Source organism: Lynx canadensis, chromosome D3 (assembly GCF_007474595.2).
Source record: "Lynx canadensis isolate LIC74 chromosome D3, mLynCan4.pri.v2, whole genome shotgun sequence".
Taxonomy (NCBI): Eukaryota; Metazoa; Chordata; class Mammalia; order Carnivora; family Felidae; genus Lynx; species Lynx canadensis.
The window spans coordinates 87,415,391-87,433,665 of record NC_044314.2 but is presented as its reverse complement, the minus strand read 5'-3'; the positions used below and the strand labels follow the sequence as shown (position 1 = coordinate 87,433,665).

General features: G+C 39.1%; 1 protein-coding gene across 3 annotated transcripts in view; it reads left to right on the top strand.

Annotated features, from left to right (window-relative positions):
• The window catches only part of SBNO1 (strawberry notch homolog 1), a 53,648-nt gene extending 36,599 nt beyond the window's left edge, over nucleotides 1-17,049 (top strand). For all 3 annotated transcript variants that reach the window (XM_030335746.1, XM_030335747.1, XM_030335745.1), the window contains exons 22-32: nucleotides 259-371; nucleotides 463-534; nucleotides 1,037-1,136; nucleotides 5,013-5,087; nucleotides 5,988-6,134; nucleotides 6,220-6,314; nucleotides 6,412-6,504; nucleotides 11,694-11,831; nucleotides 12,443-12,519; nucleotides 14,143-14,336; nucleotides 15,545-17,049. In XM_030335746.1, the coding sequence (XP_030191606.1) occupies nucleotides 259-371; nucleotides 463-534; nucleotides 1,037-1,136; nucleotides 5,013-5,087; nucleotides 5,988-6,134; nucleotides 6,220-6,314; nucleotides 6,412-6,504; nucleotides 11,694-11,831; nucleotides 12,443-12,519; nucleotides 14,143-14,336; nucleotides 15,545-15,687 (1,247 nt within the window). In that variant the 3' untranslated portion in view covers nucleotides 15,688-17,049. The remainder of the gene's footprint in view (nucleotides 1-258; nucleotides 372-462; nucleotides 535-1,036; nucleotides 1,137-5,012; nucleotides 5,088-5,987; nucleotides 6,135-6,219; nucleotides 6,315-6,411; nucleotides 6,505-11,693; nucleotides 11,832-12,442; nucleotides 12,520-14,142; nucleotides 14,337-15,544) is intronic.
• The last annotated feature ends 1,226 nt before the right edge of the window (nucleotides 17,050-18,275 follow it).

Sequence of the window (18,275 nt, the reverse complement as noted above, 5' to 3'; positions counted from 1 at the left end):
GCGTCCGACTTCAGCCAGGTCACGATCTCGCGGTCCGTGAGTTCGAGCCCCGCTTTGGGCTCTGGGCTGATGGCTCGGAGCCTGGAGCCTGTTTCCGATTCTGTGTCTCCCTCTCTCTCTGCCCCTCCCCCGTTCATGCTCTGTCTCTCTCTGTCCCAAAAATAAATAAAAACGTTGAGGAAAAAAAAAAATGCTAGAAATCGATCTCAGAATACTTTGTGTATAGGGAACACATCAGTATTTTTAATGTCTTTACAGGACGGACTCATAGATCAAACCAAGTCACTGCTCCCGAATATGTGTTTCTGATTTCTGAATTGGCAGGAGAGCAAAGATTTGCTTCTATTGTTGCTAAAAGACTTGAGAGTTTGGTAAGTTTTTGAAGTTGTATAGTTGTGTGTAAGAGATGGTGAATGTTAACCTGTTTTCTGTGCCTTGATTGGAAACTTGCTGTTTTAATAGGGAGCGCTTACACATGGTGACAGAAGAGCAACAGAATCTAGAGATCTGAGCAGGTTCAATTTTGATAATAAGGTACATTTCAGCTTTCAGTATCTCTGAAAATTTGTGGTAGTGTCTAGTTCTCTGGTGAACAAAAAGGGGAAGTGGTTACTGTTTAAAACTTAAAACCGCCTCCTCTTCTGTTTTTGCTGTAAAATGATAGCATCCTGTAAGACACAGATTTTCCCATATCAGACCTTTGGTGATCAACTCTGCAGTATAATCGTATTTTCATCCTTATTAGGAAATAGGAATATAATAAATACTTGTGAATGAATCAAATGTGAATTTAAAGGAAGTTATTTATTGGACATCTGCTTTCTGCTATTGTGTGAACTAGCATATATATATATGTGTGTATATACATATATATATATACACATACGCACACATATATATGTATATACATATATATAAAGTCCTGTCATTTTTGAATCTTTGGTACCATACATAATAGTTTTTATAGCATTCAGCTGGTCATGTGATTGAAGTGTAGCAAGTGCTGGAATTGGTTGACTTTTGTTTTTTATTGCAGTATGGAAGAAACGCTTTAGAAATTGTCATGAAATCTATTGTCAACCTGGATTCTCCTATGGTATCACCACCTCCGGACTATCCTGGAGAATTCTTTAAAGGTAACTTTCAAAAATAATCACTCAGGGGTGCCTGGATGACTTAGTCAGCTAAGCGTCCAACTTTGGCTCAGAACATGATCTCACAGTTGATGAGTTGAAGCCCCACATGAGGCTTCATGCTGGAAATGCAGAGCCTGCTTGGCAGTCTTGCTCTCCCCTTGCTGTCTTCCCCTCCCCCATTCACACTTTCTCCCACTCAAATAAACTTTAAAAAATAAAAATAAAAATAATCACAATAGAGGAAAACAAGTACAAGGTAGGCACTAAAACTTATTCTGACATGCGCTGTTGTTTTACATTTTCTTTGGATGTAAATTGTATAAAATTTAGAAATTAAAGGTTAACAGACACCTAAGTTGACCTCTTACAATCAGATTATTAAATTTCATTTATATGAGGTATTTTTTGCCATTGGCAGTTTATTGCATGTTAATACTAGATTAATAGAGGAAAGTGGATTTGTTACGTTAATTTAAAATGACTATGCCAGGTAGCTTTTAAATTTTAATTTTAGAAAGTGCCTAGGTAAATAATCTGTGGAAGTTGGTACAGGATGTACATAAAACAAAATTAACCATGTATTAATAGTTGTTAAAACTGGATGATGGGTTATGTGTATCTGGTTCATAGAGTAATTCTTTTTATATTTCTATACGTTTGAAATTTTCATATTAAAAAAAAAAGCCCCAGGTAGTGCTATAGAAATTCTTTTGACCTGTCTTGCAAATCTGTAGAATACATTTTCCCCAAGAATGTAAGTAGTCTAAATGATTTTGATTTTTGATGATTTATTTTATAATTCAGAAAGTTATGAAAATACTTTGGAGGGGGTGCCTCGGTGGCACAGTCGGTTAAGCGTACGACTCTTGATCTTGGCTCAAGTCATGATCTCATGGTTTGTGAGTTTGAGCTCCACATTGGACTCTGTGCTGATGGTGTGGAGCCTGCTCGGAATTCTCTCTCCTTCTCTCTGCCCCTCCCCTGCTAGTGTACACGCTCTTTCTCTCTCTCAAAATAAATAAGCCTTTTTTTTTAACGTTTATTTTCGAGGGAGAGAGAGAGAGTGTGTGCAAATGGGGGAGGGAAAGAAAGAGCGGGAGACACAGAATCTGAAGCAGGCTCCAGGCTCTGAGCTGTCAGTACAAAGCCTGATGCAGGGCTCGAACCCATGAGCCATGAGATCATGACCTGAGCCGAAGTCAGATGTTTAACCAACTGAGCCACCCAGGCACCCCTCAAAATAAATAAATCTTAAGAGAAAAGAAAATATTTTGGCAAATATGTAGATGTAGGGTATTTGAAACATTATTGTAGAGTTAGAATTTTTCACTAGAAAGTCCTTTCCAGTTGAACCAGTATTGGTTCATTATTTAGTATTGGTAACAAGCTATATTGACATACTGGCAAGGATGCTTATAATCACTGATGGCATTTAACAAAGCAAAAACTACAGGGGCACCTGGGTGGCTCAGTTGATTGAGCCTCCGTCTCTTGATTTTAGTTCAGGTCATGGTCCCAGAGTTGTGGGATCGAGCCCTGCATCAGGCTCCTCGCTGGGTGTGGAGCCTATTTAAGATTCTGTCTCTCCTTTTGCCTTTCTCTCCATCTCGTGCTGCCTCTCTCTCAAAAAAAGAAAAAAAAACAAACCCAAAGCAAAGAACCAATTAATTCTTTTCCTCTTTCTCTTTTTTCTTCCTGTTTTTTTGTTGTTTGTTGTTTGTTGTTGTGTTTAAAATGACTCCCTCATTTGTTTCTTTTTTTTTTTTTTTTTTTTTTTACATGTTACTTGGGACACCTGGATGGCTCAGTTGATAAAGTATGCAACTCCTGATCTCCGGGTTGTTTGTTCAAGTCCCATGCTGGGTGTGATTACTTAAAAATAAAATCTTAAAAAAAATAAGTAAATTACGTGTTACTCACAAGCAATGAAAAAAGTCAAAGTAGATAATGAAGAACCAGTACTCTCCCCTTAATCCCCCCCTTTCTCATCTGCTGAGGTCACAAGTGTTGACAGTCTGAACAAGGACCGCCTTCTACATCTTTTCTCCTTGTTTGTCTAAACACAGGGCTTTTTTTTTTTAATGTTGATATCACGTACAGTGTACTTTTCTCATTTAATAACATAGACCCCTCTTAAAACTCAGTAGCTATAGCACTAACATTTTTTTAACATTTATTTATTTTTGAGACAGGGAGAGACAGAGCGTGAACAGGGGAGGGTCAGAGAGAGGGAGACACAGAATCTGAAACAGGCTCCAGGCTCTGAGCTGTCAGCACAGAACCCGACGCAGGGCTCGAACTCACAGACCACGAGATCATGACCCGAGCCGAAGTCGGCCGCTTAACTGACTGAGCCATCCAGGCGCCCCTAACTTTTTTTTTTTTTTAATTTTTTCTTTCTGTTAAATTTTATTTATTTGTTTTGAGAGAGACAGAGATAGCATGAGTAGGGGAGGGGCAGAAAGAGAGAATCCCAAGCAGGCTCTGCACTGCTAGCACAGAGCCCAGTGTGGGGCACGAACTCAGGAACCACGAGATCATGATCTAAGCCGAAATCAAGAACTGGACGCTCAACCAACCGACCCACCCAGGCGTCCCAGCACTGATGTATTTTTAACATTTGGATGATACTCTACAGCTAGCTTATACAACAGTTTTTTAATCATTCCCTCATTGGTATTCAGGTGGTTTTCATTTTTTTGCCATCATAAACAGTGATGAAATTATACAGTTATCCTTCTGTACAGATTTTCTTCCACAAGACTGGTTTCCAAAAAGGAGGATTTTTGGCAGCAGAGATCTCTGGCTGCAGAGTTGTCACCTACAGAATTTAAACAGTTTTGTGTGTGTAGCAGAGTACTGACTGATTCATTAAATGTGTAAATAGGATGCAATCATGCTTTCCTATTGACTCTGTTCTCTTAGACCCTCATTCTGTAAGTCTGGTTTGGACCCTGGACGTCAGTAATAAAAAGCCCCATAAACTAGGATGCATGGGTGGGTTCATCATCCGACTCTTGCTTTCGGCTCTGGTCATGATCTTGTGGTTCATGGGTTCGAGGTTCACACTGGGCCTTATGGTAGCAGTGTGTAGCCTGCTTAGGATTCTCTCTCTCTCTGTTCCTTCCCTGCTTGGACATGCTCGCTCACTCTCTCTTTAAATAAGTAAATAAATATATAAATAAACTTTATTTTTAATGATTCTATTAGTTTTTTGAGAACGAGAGAGGGTGTGAATGGGGGAGAGGCAGAGAAGAGGGAGACGCAGAATCCAAAGCAGGCTCCAGGCTCTGAGCTGTCAGCACAGAGCCTGACACGGGGCTTGAACTCACGAACTGTGAGATCATGACCTGAGCCGAAGTCCAATGCTTAACAGACTAAACCACCCAGGTGTCCCAATAAATAAACTTAAAAAAAAAAAAAAAGGCCCCATAAACTGCCTTCTTAGTAACATAATTCAGAACATGTTAACTAACTGTTACACATTTTGCTTTTGTACCACCTTGTCAATGCTGATGGGTAACATTTGAGAGGGAAGCAAGATTAATAGCTTGTTTACACAATTATTTAGTCTTCTTTACGTGTCCAAAATTGTTTATGGCCTGTGGGTGACAGCTGCATAACCAAACATCTCCACTTCCAATGACTTCTGTTGGGAAGATGAGATATTTTAATGAAGTAATATAGTGTGAAGTTTGAATACTATAGGATTTTGGAATGCCTGAAGACCTGTGGGGATGGCCATTTAATTCAGCTAATAGGAACTGTGAAAAATACTTTAGGCTGTGTTTTAATGCTAGAACTTGATGTAGTTTGGTCATCTCACAGCTCGTTGAGTCATTTGGGCTATAAGGTTTTTTATCAATTTCTTGACAGATGTTCGACAAGGACTGATAGGAGTTGGCCTGATAAATGTAGAAGATCGCTCAGGAATTCTGACTCTAGATAAAGGTAAGAGTATGAGTTTTGTACATAGACATAAGTGTTGCTGTATCATTACCGCCCCTTTTGTTTATACTTTTGTCAATTTGAAGTTTCAAGTTTGTAGTTCTCAATCCCTCCTCAGTGCTCCTCCTAAACCACTCTGGCTGGTTTTTGCTAATGTGGTTGTTCAAAAGAGATTAAACCTTTATTATGTCCATATAACAGCAGTTTTCAACCCAGGTTGCATGTATGATCAACTATCAAGCTTTTAGAAAATGCTGAAGCCAGGGCTGGGGCTTAGACATTGCTATTTCCCACAGTTCCAAATGTTGTAGCCAAAGTTGAGCTTCACAGACGTATAGCACTTAGAACTTTATAAATCAAGATTTCATGTTGGAGAATAAACATTCTCATGTGCTAAATTGTGTTCATACTTTCAGTAAGTGGAGTTGAAGATGCAGAAATTCAATAGGATCATTATCTTTTGGAGCATGTATGTGGCCATACTAATTGTTAGAGGTAGACATGGTCAGGTTACAGCTCTGTTCTGGGAGCAGGGGGAAGTCAAGGCTGTGAGGGAAGAGCATGGGGGAGAAAGGAGACGTGGCCTAGGCCTAGATGAATGAGTTTTTTCTTTTTCCTTTCTTTTTTTTGATGTTTATTTTTGGGAGAGAGAGACCGAGCACGAGTGGGGGAGGGTCGGACAGGAAGACTCAGAATCTGAAGCAGGCTCCAGGCTCTGAACTGTCAGCACAGAGCCTGTTGTGGGGCTTGAACTCATGAACTGCGAGATCACGACCTGAACTGAGTCATGACCTGAGCCACCCAGGCGCCCCATCTTTTGTTGTTGTTGTTAATTCCAGGGGCGAGTAGATTTTAATTGCCATTTGAATGTATTAAATCTTTGATATAATCTTGTCCTTGCAGATTATAATAACATAGGAAAATTCTTAAACAGAATTCTCGGCATGGAGGTGCACCAGCAGAATGCGCTCTTTCAGTATTTTGCAGACACACTTACAGCCGTTGTTCAGAATGCCAAAAAAAATGGAAGATATGATATGGGAATTTTAGGTAAGTGGAGAAACTTGGAAAATGTCCTGTGTGTTCCTAATAAAATGTTCTTTTTTCACTTATATGTTGCTTTTTCTTTTTTAAGATCTTGGTTCTGGAGATGAAAAAGTGAGGAAAAGTGATGTTAAGAAGTTTTTGACTCCAGGATATTCAACCTCTGGTCATGTAGAGTTATACACTGTAAGTTTGGAAAATGTGCACATTTAAATGTAATTTCCTTTTGTGACAGGCACTCACAGAAATGAGTGTAATTTAAGTTTTATTATTTCTTTTACAGATTAGTGTAGAGAGAGGAATGTCTTGGGAGGAAGCTACCAAGATTTGGGCTGAGCTGACAGGACCAGATGATGGCTTTTACTTGTCCCTGCAAGTAAGACTTGTTTCCTTGCAGTGCTAATTGTGAAGATAGATAATGCATCACCATTGCCAGAATTCGAATTATCTGTTTGCTTTGTGCCAGTTTTCCAGTTGTATTTAGCTTTTTCTGTTTTGATCGTTTATCTCTGTAACTGGGTTTGTCCTTTTATAGACACTTTCATTTAATGGATTATGAAGGATATTAGGTACAAGTTTTGGATTATTATATATTAGTTAATTGGACTGTTTTGCATGGGATAGTGACCTTCTTTTGCCAATATAAAGGACTACATAGTTTTGTAGTCTTATATTAAGCTTTATGTCTTAAACATTGATTCATTTTTAGCTATTAGTGTAAATAATTCTTTAGTATTTGTCAGTAGAGCTAAGGAGGAGGGAGGTGGGTATATGTATGTGTGTGTACGTCTAGACACACATCCCTACATCCACAAATGCATGCACGTGTGTCTATGTGAAATCACATAGGGCCTAATATCTTGAACTTTCCTCTTAAAGACTGTGGAATTTTTATGTCCTCTCTTCTCTGGTATCTGTGTGTTCTTTTCTTCTGCAGTAATAATCTTTATTCTCCATCGTGCACAGGATGATAAAATAATAACGACACTATACCTAAGTATTCCTGAAAATAATTTGGAAAAAAAAGCATGAGAGGTTTTTTTTTGGGGGGAGGGGGGAGCTTCTCCTTCCCCTCATTCTCCCATTTTAAAACATAGCTGTGTTTTTCTGCATTGTTAGCATATGGCACTTACATAGTATGCTTTTCTTTTAATACTTAACCTTAGCTCTTAAATTTAATGCTCACCTCTCACTAGTCCTGAGGTTACTATCACTAATCATCTTGTTTGAAGCCTGTTCTGTAGTAGAATCCTCAAGAAGGGCTTGGGAGCATTACTCCCTGAGTTCTTAAATGGTTAAAGTTTGTGCCTTTGTACTTAAAAACCACTTTACCAGGGGCGCCTGGGTGGCTCAGTCAGTTGAGCATCCGACTTTGGCTCAAGTCATGATTTCACAGCTTGTGAGTTCGAGCCCCATGTCAGGCTCTGTGCTGACAGCCTGGAGCCTGCTTTGGATTCTGTGTCTCCCTCTCTCTGTACACCACTCACACTGTCTCTCTTTCAAAAATAAAGATTAAAAAATTGCTTAAAAAAAGATTGTTTTTTCTCAGCTCTTGTTTTATATGTTTTTATTAAGGTATAGCATACATAACATAAATCTTATACAGTTCAGTGAATCTTCCCCTCCCCACCCTCGTTTTTAAAATGTTATTTATTTAAAGAACACAGCAGGGGAGGGGCATAGTGAGAGGAAGAATCCCAAGCAGGATCTGCACTGTCAGCTCAGAGCCCGAGGTGGAGCTTGAACCCACAAACTATGAGATCATGACCTAAGGCGAAATTAAGGGTCAGCCGCTTAACCGACTGAGCCACCCAGGTGCCCAGAATTTTCTCCTTTTTAATTTGGTTGTTTTGTTTTCATCTACATACTCAAAGGATTCCCTTTAGAGTTTGATAATTTTGTGAATGTATATTGGTATTAGTTATTCTTAGTATTTTCAAGTATGTGATACACTCTTTCAATATAGGAAGTTTCAAATTTTTTTTTTTCTTTTTCAAGTCTTTATTTCAGAAAATTTTCTAAGTTATTTTTATTTGCAAAGACTTTAGTATGGTTTCCTTGAATTTCTCTTTTATCAAGATTTCTTATCTAAGTATTAGAGGGGTGCTTGGGTGGCTCAGTCCAACTTTGGCTCAGGTCATGATCTTGTGGTTCCTGAGTTCAAGCCCTGTATTGGGCTCTCTTATGGCTCAGAGCCTGGAGTCTGTTTGAGATTCTGTCTCCCTCTCTCTCTCTCTGCCCCTCCCACACTCTCACGCTGTCTCTCTCTCTGTCTCTCAAAAACAAACATTAAAAACTTGATTAGATTTTCACCTTTTATTTATTTTGTCGTGAGTTGTTTTTAATCTATTCCTTCATTTCTTTTTTTTTAAACAGCTTTATTGAGATAGGATTCATATACCATCCAATTCACTTCAGTGTATAGTTCAGTGTACATTGTTAATTTTTAAAGTTGTAAAATATATAACGAAATCTACCGCTGTAATTCCTTTAAAGTGTATAATTCAGTGACATTATGTTCAGTATTGTGCAACCATCACCACTCTCTATTTTCAAAACTTTTTTATCATCCCACAAAAACTACAACCGTTAAACACTCTCTATTCCCCCTTCTCTAAACCTCTAATAATCTCTAATCTCCCCTCTGTTTATGAATATGCATATCTACGTGCCTCGTATATGTAAGTGCAGGCATAGAATACTTCTCCTTTTGTGTCTGGCTTTCACCCGGCATAAAAGCCCTCGGGGTTCATTCATGTTGTAGCACGTGTCCGTGCTTCATTCCTTTTTGTGACTGAATAATCTTCCTTTGTATGTATGTGCCACATTTTAGTTTTGATTTGCAAAATTTGTGGAGAGGCCAACTGTAAATGAAGACCAGGTTGAAGATGTAACTGCATAAAAGAGACCATATATGGTGCTGTCATAAATAAGCTATGTAGAACAGGTATCCTTAAATAACTTCTACAATGGATCAGATAGTAAATATTTCAGGTTTTGTAGGCCATAGATGGTTTCCACTGACTATTCTTTTTTGTTTTTGTTTTTCTTTTTCCCTTCCTTTCTTCCTTGCTTCTTTCCTTATTAAACTGTTCTTGTTTTGTTTTGATTTTTTTTTATGTTTATTTTTGAGATAGAGCACGAGCAGGGGAGGGACAGAGAGAGAGGGAGACACAGAATCTGAAGCAGGCTCCAGGCTTTGAGCTGTCAGCAGAGCCCGATGTGGGGCTCAAACTCACGAGCTGTGAGATCATGATCTGAGCTGAAGTCGGACACTTAACTGACTGAGCCATGCAGGCATCACTTTCCTTAAAGTGTTCTTAAGCTTAGGAGCCTCAGGCCTGATTTGGTCACAGTCCTGATTTACTGGCCCTTGATCCAAGAGCAAAGCTCTCAAACTGAATCTGGCTCCTAGTTAATTTGTTTTTTGAAAATCTTACTGAGATATTTGTCGATTCACATGAGGTTATGAGAAATGATACAGAGAAATTGTACACCAGTTTTCACCAACAGTAACATTTGATAAAACTACAGCATCATAATATCAAAACCAGTATTACATCACAATTACTGATCGAATTCAACAGATTTTATTATTCTCCCTTAGATGGGATTTTTATTGATGCGGGCTAGGGTATTGGCTATTCTTTTTTTGTTCCAAACTATGGCCAGAATTTACACGCTGGTCGGTTTTGAGGAAAGTGCTGATCCTCGTCTCCCTTTGAGTGGAAGGGCATGGTAACACTGGTCCTTTGTTACTTCCTGCACGGCAGCGGGCCATTGGATGTGAGGAGACGCAGCCTTAGAAGGGGCAATCCTTCCAGGAAGGTGCAGGTGTTGTTTGACACTCTACAGAAATAACCAGGTGTGCTTTACAGTGTTTAATGTGTGTTAACATTAGGAAAACCATGTCAAAATCACTTTTATTTCCACTGTAACGTGATGATTTATTTTGTAATTGTAATGAATTAATTTGACACTGTAAAGATAGATTACACTGTTAAATGCTTTAAACACTGTCCTCCAAGCATAATTATTATATGGAGTTTCACATCAACTGATAAAACATCAGAAAATGTAATTTTTACCTTAGCTATTGTTTTATAGACTTTGTAAATGTATAAACAATGTTTCAAGATCATACAAATGATCTTTAATATCTATGAGAGGTAAGTAAAATATTAAGTGTTTTTCTTTTATCAGCATAAGAATTAATGTAAAGTTAGTAGCTCAGAGAACATTTTGTTTTGTAGAGGGGCTGAGAAAGTATCTTTACTTTGAAACTTCTTTTTTTCCTTCAGTTTTGCTCCAGAGATTATTGCTTACAAATTGTTCACCATTCTTTAAAGGAGATGTTAATTTTCCAGTCTTAATTTTCCTTGAGTTTAATGGGCTTTTTCCTTCCTCTTAGTGTTTCTGCCATAACTCCCAACTTTTTTAAAAAAATTAAAAATATGTGTAAGTTCCATCATTTGTCTGATACATCCACGTCTTCCCTTTTTACCTATATATATTTATTATTTGCTCAACATTTTGGCTTTTTTATATCGTAGCTTTACTGTTTACAGATCATGTGATGTCTTAACTTCACCCTACAGCAACCGTAGGGATAGACAGCCCTGATGGATGGATTATAGATGGGTGCAGGGAACTGTGGGTGATCAAAATCATTATCTTAGAGGTTATGGTTCATTGTAACTTCAAGGAGAGTAACTTTTTTTTTTTTTTTTTACACATTTTATTATGAAAATTTCTAAACATAGAGTAGAGGTAAGGCGCCTGGGTGGGTCAGTCATTTGAATGTCTGACTCTTGATTTCAGTTCAGATCATGATCTCACGGTTTGTGAGTTGGAGTCCCGTGTTGTGCTCTTGTGCTGACAACCTGGAGCCTGTTTGGGATTCTCCCTGCCCTGCGGCCCTTCTCTGTTCTTCCCTGCACATGGTCTCCCTTTCTCCCTCTCTCTCTCAAAATAAATGAAAGAAGAAATGGGAGGTGCATGGGTGGCCCAGTTGGTTAAGTGTCCAGTTTCGACTCAGATCATGATCTCACCCTTTATGAGTTTGAGCCCTGCATCAGGCTCTCTGCTGTCCCTCTCGCTCTACCCCTCCCCCATTCACACTTGCTCTCTCAAAAATAATAAACACTTAAAGAACAATAGAGTAGAGGTAAAAGGATTTTCCTCTGAAGACCCTTTCTACCCCCTCCCTAATCTCCTATCTCCTGGATCTTTGAGGCAAGAACATGGCCTAGAACAAGCGAAATTGTCTCCACTGGACATTTATGCTTTAAAACTTATTCTAAACAATCTCCTAAGGAGTGTCTTGGCCCTCAACCTATGTTTTGAGTGTACCTAAGAATTCAGGTTCAGTCTTCATTCTGGTGAGACCTTGTAAAAACTCAGGTAGATGAGCAGCTGCTGTCCTTTTCCACAGTTACAGATTCATGTGCCTGTTTGGTGTTACAGTCTTTCAAAGGATTGCATTTGCTAATGTGATGGTACAAAAAAGTGTATCTTAAGGTATGCAGTACAGATCTTTATACTTTCTCACTTTTTTTTAAATAGATAAGGAACAACAAGAAAACTGCCATCTTGGTTAAAGAAGTGAACCCAAAAAAGAAGCTTTTCTTAGTTTATAGACCAAATACTGGAAAACAGCTCAAATTAGAAATTTATGCTGATCTAAAAAAGAAATACAAGAAGGTATTTTTTCATTTGTATTATACTATCTATGAATACTTGTTTTATAATAATATATTGAAACTGTTTAGGAGTGCTTTATGTCTATATATAAAATTATGTTGTGAATTTTCCCTACTTGATTACAGGGAAATTATTTTTAGGAAACATTTTGTCACATTTTGTTACATTAACATACCAGTCTTAATGTTATCAACCATTTAAGAAACTTGTAAGATGATTATTTGAAAGAGCTTGTGTTGTAGAAAAAGAAACTTCCAGCGTTAACTCAAAAAAATAGAACCGTTAAAAATATTTGTTTTACAACGATTTGTAGAAAAGCGGTGAATGACTACTTTTTTTCTAGCATTACTATTATTTATTCTTAGTATTACCTTGTATTACTATTCTTCCTAGCCAGTTTCAACAATTAACATTAAACTAGCTATTGGAAACATTTGTCACATAGGAAGAGCCTAATGGCAGGATTTTATGAAGGGCGTTCAAATGCAGCTAGTAACGGGCCAGATTTTCTGTATAGAGAGGATTGTAAATTGGCTTTAGAGAACATAGGAAGGCAACCAGCTTGTTTAAAACAATCCTGTTTCAATGGAATTTTTGTCTTATTTTCACAGGTAGTCTCAGATGATGCCCTGATCCACTGGTTAGATCAGTATAATTCATCTGCAGACACTTGTACTCATGCTTATTGGTTAGTATTTCATGTTTCTCACCGTATTTTCCAAAATGTAATCAAGACTTAATTGAAACACACGTTTGCTCTTTAGTTGTCTGTCTCTCGAAGTCCGTGAACAGATTATCTGATGTTAGGTGTCATTCTTCAGTTAGAATTGCTTGTATGTCTGTGGACCACACGCTGTTCAGGTGTCCCCTGTGTTCTTCACCAGTGCTTTGTTACTTCCGGCCAGCTGCAGTCTGGCAGTACGGACTTGTCTATCCTCCTTGTTAAAGCTGACTTTTTCTCCCTCTCCTCTCCTTCCTTCCCTTCATTTATTTGTTTGTTTATTTATTTCTCTTAAAAAAAAAAAAAAGGTACTGGCATCCCAAATCACTTTTCATTTTTAAGGCTAGGAAACTTCTAGGAAATTAGAGTTGCTGACAGCACCAGAAGACTGTTGTTGAGCCCTGGAAGTGGTCCTACTGTGCCACTAGGCTGGCTGGAGGTGTGTTCTTTCAAGTCACTGTGTCATCCCCTAACTTACAGTGTCCACTTCAGCTGAGGCCGTAGGTGTGGAGGGCACGTAATACCCTGCACATCATGGTTCCCCTATTTCCTTACCCACTGTTTCCTCACCCATTAAGTAGACAATGGGGTATCTGGCCCATGTTATGAAAAGGAATACAGGACATGGATGAATTTTAGCTAGTTTTTTTTTTTCTTTTAAGACATGTAGGAAGATAAATTTGATACGAGCAATGTTTTTTGTTTTCATTTTGAGAGCAAATTAGTGTTTTGGAAATTAGGAAAATCTTTCAAGATAAAATATTTTTAAAGTTAACTTACAGTAGTCCTCTCTAAAACATTTGCTTTGAGCATTAGCAAGACAAGTGCCCAATACTACTGTGTATCCTCTTGAATTACTATTAAAAATATAATTTTATTGAGGAATTACATAAATTTATGCATTTAAAAATTTTATAAATTGTATAGTTTTATAAACCATGTCTTCTTTTTCTTACAGTTTAAAAAAAATTTAATAGTTCCATTCTTTTGGTTTGCTGAGGCCTTTCTCAGTGACATGATTTATAATATATTGGTTGTTCAATACTTTAGAAGTAACTGGCAGAATTATTTTATAAGCTAGCGTCAGTATAGTAAACTAACAGATGTTAAAGTGACAAATGTTTACTGGAGGGGTTGTGGGTGGGGGGATGGGCTAAATGGGCAAGGGCCATTAAGGAAGACACTTGTTAGGATGAGCACTGGATGTTACACATAGGGGATGAATCACTGGAATCTCCTGAAATTATTATTGCGGTATATGCTAACTAACTTGGATGTAAATGAAAAAAATTTTTCAAAAGACAAATGTTTAAATGGATATCAAACCCAGTAAATAAACCCTTTTAACTGGGAGTCAGGCCCCAGAAATCTTATTTTCTAAAACAAATTTTAGAAACTTAACAAACCAGTAATGACACCTTACATTGGACAGGATAATCCAATATGTCAATAAGAGCGTAATCAAAGAAACTGTCAATAAAGAAAGGCAAATTGGACTAGGACATCTTCCATTTGAAACTTAGGTAGACTTTGCCAGCTGTTCACGTGCGTGTATGTGTATACGTATATATTTTCCCCTATTTTTCCTAGGCGTGGCAACTGTAAAAAGGCAAGCTTGGGATTAGTTTGTGAAATAGGTCTTCGTTGCCGCACATACTACGTATTATGTGGCTCCGTACTGAGTGTCTGGACAAAGGTTGAGGGTGTTCTAGCATCTGTCAGTGGCACAAATGTGAAAATGCAGATTGTTCGACTGAGAACAGAGGATGGACAACGGATTGTAGGTGAGTCTAATTTTGGGGGGTTTGAGCTATCGGGAAAAATCAGATCCTATTCTTTTTTTATTTTGCTTCTAACATTTTAGAATCAGTATCTCTTCCGGTAATGGGGGAGAGCTTGTTTTATATGCTCTTAAAAGGTTGAACGGAAGTTAAACCTTTGAATGGGCATTGTTGATTCTAGCTGAAGTTACAATGTCATTTATTTTAGGCCGCTCTCAGCTGTTCTTGCTCCCCTTCCTCACTGTCGCTGTCTGTGCAGGCTGTGGTATAAAGACCGAGCCCAGCCTCTTGCCCAGGATCCTCTGAAGTCTACCCGTTTGCAGTCATTGAGCCAAATTGAGACTGGAACTACAGTCACTGCATAGAGGAGGGACTGGAGTTTTAGCAGAGAGCATGGGCAGACCGGGCTAGCTGTTCCCACCATCCTCTAAATGACAGGCCTCGCAGGAATTCATCGTTACTGCACTTTGGCCTGTGGTTTCGTGTTTGTTGCATTTACGACGACCTTCCTTTTTATTGTGGGCTGCAGGTTGGCAGCCCATGGGCCAGAGTCAGTCCATGACCTTTTTTTTTTTTTTTTTTGACCCTCTTGATATTTTTGGTTTTTGCGAGTCTGCGTTTGAATTAGTTGGCCAACATTTAAAAATCAAAAGCCTGGGTTTTCTTTTCTCAAAAACCGCACGCATGCACACGCACACACACAGTTTATGTGGAACATCTAGCCCCTGTTCCCACGTGGGAGGAGTTAAAGTTCCTTTACCGAGGGCGTATACTTTCCACAGTTTGCTAACGCCTGTAGCGTGCCCACTTGGAAATTACCTGCTTCACTAAGCAGTTGAATTCACATCCACTATTCTGTAGCCTTGTTGGTCCGTTAATACTTGCCCAAAGAAGGTCGTGTTCGCCTGCATTTGTGGAGCTGCAAACACAGTAGATAGAGAGACACTATAGTCCATTTTCCAATCCTCCACCGAGAAGTCAGTGTTGCTGTAGACTTTGCATATGCTTAGGTCTCTGCGAGTAATGCTGCTGAGGAATTGGGTTACTTCTGAGGGGGCAGTTTCAGTTCTCAAGTATTCGTTTAGTGTTTGGGTGGAGTCTTATTTGTTACACTTAATGTTATGCTTCATTTGGAATGTGCTGTGCAGCTGTAAAACACAGTATGATTTCTCTTGGATATAGCCTTGATAAGTTCTTGTTTCTAATTGCAGGTTTGATCATTCCTGCAAATTGTGTGTCTCCTCTTGTAAATCTCCTGTCAACTTCAGACCAGTCTCAACAGCTTGCGGTCCAACAGAAACAGCTCTGGCAGCAGCGTCACCCGCAGAGCATCGCCAACTTGAGCAACGCTTAAGAACAGACAGGTTTCAACATGGATGTATCTGAAATGCTGTTGAAGCATATCATTTGCATAAAAATCAGGGACAGTTTCCAAAGAATTATAATTTTTTTCAGTTGTGCTCTCTCTAGTTAATTTTTTTGGGAATAAGGACAAACCTGGAATAGATAGCAAAACTGAAAATCAGCAGTGCCGATGGTGGTACATATGTCTTTCCTTTTGCTTTTCCCATGGTACTTCCCATATGCTTTTACTTTGGGTGAGCAGAGGGGTATGTATGCGTGCGTGTGTCTGTTTGTTTGTGAGTTTGTTAAAGGCTACAAACCACAATTGGTTTAAAAATGCTTGGAACTTCCCAAACTGGCTTTACTTTTATGTTACACAGTGCTCAGGGTTAACGCAGTACATCCATGCAATTGCTGTGGGACTTATCCCCAGATGCATGTGTTTTGAGTCTATAAATATAGAAAATATATATTGGTTTCTTTTTCCAACTTATTAAACAATAGGTTTATTAAAGCATGAAATGAAAGGTTGCATATCATGCATTCGGGTTCTTTTTTAGTTTTTGTTCTGACAGTGCATGTCTTTGAAAGCATGCGTAAACAAGATGAAAACAAGTCAAGTAACGGAGAGAAACATTTGTAGATGTACAGCATTGGTTATTGCATTTTTATAGTGTTTATACCTGGGTATTGCTTCTCACCCCGCGGATTCCCCTCACCCTCTTCTCCCTGCCCCAGGTTTCTTGTCAAGGTAATGAGTATATACATTTTTTTGGTGGTAAAACTCTGAAAGTTAATTTTAATGTATTAATAGTATTCCTAATGTGTGCTGCAAAAATGGCTACAAGCCTGCTTTTCTTAAAACTACATTTTCCTTAACTTAAAGATCGTTTTAGAAAGAAGTACAAATCGGCTTCCATCTTGCAAACAATCTTTTTTTACTCCATTATCTTAATTTGTCACTCATAAAAAAGGAAACCGTACTTGAGCTGTAAACTAGACAATGAGGAAACACTTGAGGCTTCTGCTGTATGTTTATTTCTTGTTGTTATTGTTGTTACCCAGTAACTTGAATATCGTTTAATGTGTTGTAAGACATTGTAGAGTTTATCTCAAGCTGTTAAAAATGGTAATGTACAAATGTGAATAGACACTTATCTATAATATGGGTAAGTTTTGTTTCGCCTATAATAGATGTTTATGAAACAAGTGAGGGGACAATTGGGTTTTTTTGTTTCCTTTTGTTTTCCTTTCCCTTTGTTTTGCCTGCACAGGTTGCACTATTGAAAAATTGAGATTGTATAAACCTGGTCAAAAGCTGCAAGATACCACAGTCTTGTAGATGTCAAATAAAAAGTTGTTCTACTAACCAGAAGTGGACTCTTGCTTAGGCCCTCACCACCTTCAGAGGCAGAGTCTGTGACGGGGATTCTGCAGAACTGGCGTGTTACGCGGCACTCCAGGCAGCCTTTTTGGGCTTAAAACCTACCCCTCAAAACTGAGATGGTGTCGAGAAAGGGGTGTAGCGATAGTCGTTTTGAATGTTTCTCAAGTTGAATTGTTCTCCTTTGTCACTTTTGAAACTTCTTGCAGAATCAGGCAAGATGTCTGTTCGGTGATGGCTAGGGCTTTCATCTTCCTGTGTTTCTTTAAGGCCGAGTTTGCTTACGTCAAGTTTACCGTACGTTTCCTTTGGATTTATTTATGCTTGATACGTGAAAGAACACATCGAGAATCATTTCTGTTCTTTGGCATGTGTTGCCAAGTGGATGCAACTTTTATCCTCAGTCTAGGCTTTCTATCTCAGGCAGTGATCCGTGTGAATATCAACCAGTGTTCTTTGTCAGGGCCGCTGGACCCAGCTGGCAGCCAAGGGCAGACCGTCCCACCTGCAGCAGAACTTCCCAGTTAGTTCCTCTGTTTTAATCCGGTAGCCCGCTCGGCATCCATCCGCGCACTAACGTGAAGTAGAGTTGGGGACGGGGACCGAACCCTGACAAGCCTGCTCCCTCCGGGGAGACGAATGTGGTCAGTTGACCCCCACGATTCCTGATGTGGTGTTGGCTCTTTGAATAGCTGTCTTGATACAAAAGGGCATAGGCGTGTTCTGTTCTTGGAGGAGCAGCATTGTTTCGCTTTTAAAAATAAGGTCCAGAAATAAGGCCTCTGCAAAGTCTGAAAGGAGACCTCAGAAAGGCAACTGGTGTAAGGGGGGGTGGGCGCTGAGGTGCCACACGCCTGTGCTCCTCCCATCAGGACGCCATGAGTCCGCTGCTCACCCCCTCTCTGGAGGTTGAACGTACGACCTTCACACTGTGCCCTCATCCTCATCTAAGCCAGCACGTTCAGGTTGGCCAGCATTCAGGGTCCCCCTCTGTTAAAAACCCAAGTCTTAACAACAGCTGACTTCTATAAAACGGCTCCGTGTGTTTCAGGATCTGAATGCCACGTCTGACCCCAGGGCCTTGCTGAACCTGATGTGAGTCCATTTGGCCCCTGCAATGCCTTTCCTCCCTCCCTTTTTAGCAATATGGCTCTGAGCACAAAGATTTGATTGTAAATCATGTTAGCGTTTTCAGAGTTTACAGTGTCGATTGT